The sequence below is a fragment of the Arachis duranensis genome, chromosome 5 (assembly GCF_000817695.3).
Source record: "Arachis duranensis cultivar V14167 chromosome 5, aradu.V14167.gnm2.J7QH, whole genome shotgun sequence".
NCBI classification, from domain to species: Eukaryota; Viridiplantae; Streptophyta; class Magnoliopsida; order Fabales; family Fabaceae; genus Arachis; species Arachis duranensis.
This window is the reverse complement of record NC_029776.3, coordinates 38,149,140-38,152,332: the sequence shown is the minus strand read 5'-3', so window position 1 is coordinate 38,152,332 and position 3,193 is coordinate 38,149,140. Positions and strand designations below refer to the sequence as shown.

Below are 3,193 nucleotides of genomic sequence, written 5' to 3'. Positions count from 1 at the left end.
AAAATTAGAATTAAATCTAAATCTTATCCTACCTGATGATACCCAACTTTTCGGTAAATAGACTTAAGAATCCAATAATAAGTTTAAATAAAAAAAATTAAAATACATTCAATTTGTGTTTTTATTTTAAATATATTTTGTTTTTGCGATATTAAAAAAATCATAGACAAAAACAAAACAGGGTTTTAATGGATAATAGATGAGTCAAAAAAACAATTTTGATACACGACCCCTCTCTTAATAACTACTTTAGAACTTTATTCTACATTTCTACTTTAATCATCTTTAAATTTATAACTTTTATTTTTTATTATCTTGATCGAAAGCAATTAAAGATTTATTTTATCATCCTCCTCACTTTGAAAAAACTTCATCAAATAGGAACTTTAATTATACTTAATATTTTATTTAAAAATAATTATAATTAATACAAATTTAAAATATTAGAATAGTTATATTATAAAATAAAACTAATCATTTAAAGAACATTATAGGAAACTAGGAATAGAAGCAAATTAACACAAGGTAACTCACTCTCGTTTAACTAAAACTTAATAATCAGTAGATTTCCATAACAAATTTCCCATAATCTCAAATTAACTTGGCAGAATATATGTGAAACAAAATTGATGTTCATTCTAAAAAAAACGATCCATGACAAATATAGGGTGGCAAACAGAGTAACAAAACTAACACCCTAGGAATTTAGTAACTCAATCATCTGCCTCGACAGCAATTTAGGATGAAGCGCCACTGCGAAGACCTTGAGACTTCTTGCTTGTTGCCAACTGGGACTCCGGCTACAAGAACAATAAATGAACATTTGATGCAACAAGAAAACCAAATCAAAATTTTTAAAACGTGGTAAAATCAATACCTCTTTCTTAACAGGCTCTTCCTTCTCGGATAAGATCAACTCTATGTGGCAGGGAGATGACATGTAGGCTGACAACAAAAGTCATAACCAATATTATGAAGAATGCAATGGCAACACTCTTAAAATTAACCAATCCAATTTTCCTATACTTATTTTTTGAAATCATATTAAACATCAATAACATAAAAGGAGATTAAAGTGCGAAAAATTTTGTTATTAATATGAGCTCCTTTTCCCATAGATTAAGGAACCAAAAGATAAAAAAAGAATTACAAAATGCAGGAATCACCCTAGTTAGAGTACTAAGATTATAACTTACGATTGATTCTTCCGTGAGCACGGTAGGTGCGGCGTCTTTGTTTCTGTGCTTGGTTGACTTGGATGTGGGAAATGTAAAGAGCATCCACATCCAAACCTTTCACCTGCACGAACAAACACAAATGAGTTTCAAACAGAAGCAAGCCATGGAAATCAAACACGGTCATGCAATGCACCACACGCACCTCAGCATTGCTCTCAGCATTCTTGAGCAAATCAAGAATGAATTTAGCTGATTTTACAGGCCAGCGTCCTTGTCCATTGGAATGTCTGTTCTTCGCCTGGGCAGTCCTCCCAACACCACCACAGAAGCGTCGGAATGGAATGGCCTGTTTGTGGGCCAAAACGTCCTCCAGATACCTCTTTGCCTTAACAAGCGGCAACTTCCTGATAGCAAAGGCAGTCTCCCTAGTATTCTGTAAAAGAAAACTTCTTAATTCCCACCCAATAATAGAGAATAATTGAATGAATACTATAAGCCATCTTTTTATCTACATAATATGGAATTTGCTATATCAAACTTTCATCAACAAAAGGGACAAATAAATTAACCCATTACTGATAGTTATAAAGCAATGTACAAAATGATTTACAAGGGACCAACAGATAGAAGCTGAGAAGTATCAATTGATAAATCAGATTTGTAACTAAACCAGAAATTATCAGCCACTACGCTTTGCAAGTTGGAAGTTTAGAGGAGATCAGCAGACGGAGGAAAAGCAAGCAAGGTAGGCAAGAGGTTGAACAGTTAATGAGGCAAGCAAGATAAAGTTATATACCCAGCACATAAACACACTTAAGATCATTAATTAGACAATTCCAGTTACTGAGGCATGCAAGAGATACCCCAGCTCACAATCCCTAATATCTACTGAATCATCTGCCATAAAATTAGAGCAGACGTGAATCCCAAAGACATGATCAGAGGGCAAGTTCACATAGGCAACAAAACCCGCATTTTATCAGGTTCCCTAGTTGCCATTAACACAAGTACACTGTACACAACATATAAACCACCACTTCCAAAAACCCATCTTTTCACATACACACATAAATAAAGAGAAATGGATGAAACTCATGAAACATGACAGAGAGCTACAAATATCATTTAGCCTAGCCCTAAAATTTAGGCATTTGATGTAAGAGCAATAAATTATTACGAAGGAAAATAGAACATTGTACCTTGAAATGAACCCTCAAATCAGAGCCTCTAGCCTTGCAAGCTACAGTTGCAATCATTACAACAGATTAAGCTTAAATCAACAATTTGAGCCAAAAAGAAAAAAATTAAAAAAGAATTCCAGTAAAGCAAAATAACTGTGAACAACGTTTTGAATGCAAATTTTACAAAAATAGAGAAAAAAACGCGCAATAAATTGCATATAAGCCAAGAGGATCTGAAGATTCGATGAAACCGAAATGGAGCATACACTTAGTAGGATTTTCGGGTTCTCTGGAGTACTTCACCTGAAAAAACAAGAGTGCATAGTGAGAACAGATCCAAGAATGGAGAATGTCAATTTTAAGTATGAGGATTGAACAAGAAACATTGATCACCATGGCGACTGCAGCTTGTTTTTTCTTCTTCTTCGCGGGGCTAACAAAGGACAGATGGATTCTTCTAATTAGGGTTTTTCTTTCATTATATATTGCATTGCTACCTGCTGCACCCTATTTCATTTTTTGGGTTGGGTTTTTTTGTCAGGGTTCAGGCCCACAGAAGGGCCCAAAATGTCGAAAAATCGGAGCCCCAACCCAAACACTAGACCCGGCGATCACAGAATATTTAAGTTTCTAAAAAAATAGCTTTTTAAATTTTTTTTAATGGGTTAATATTTAAATTTGTTATTAAAAGATTATTATTCGATGTCTAAATTAGTTTTTAAAAAATTAATTAATTAAATTAATGTCTGAAAGATACAACACTAAGTCAAATTAGTTATTTTTTTAGTTAAATAATAATGTGTTATGTTAAATATTATGTAACATGATAATATG

General features: G+C 33.2%; 1 protein-coding gene across 1 annotated transcript; it reads right to left on the bottom strand.

The window, feature by feature from the left end:
* Window positions 1-515: 515 nt before the first annotated feature.
* On the bottom strand, window positions 516-2,847 carry LOC107489312 (60S ribosomal protein L17-2). Its single transcript, XM_016110069.3, has 7 exons — window positions 2,753-2,847; window positions 2,626-2,662; window positions 2,378-2,418; window positions 1,381-1,611; window positions 1,197-1,299; window positions 878-945; window positions 516-800 (listed from the first exon to the last, which is right to left on the bottom strand). The coding sequence occupies exons 1-7, from the start codon at window positions 2,753-2,755 to the stop codon at window positions 738-740; spliced, it is 546 nt and encodes a 181-aa protein (XP_015965555.1). The 5' UTR covers window positions 2,756-2,847; the 3' UTR covers window positions 516-737.
* Window positions 2,848-3,193: the final 346 nt, after the last annotated feature.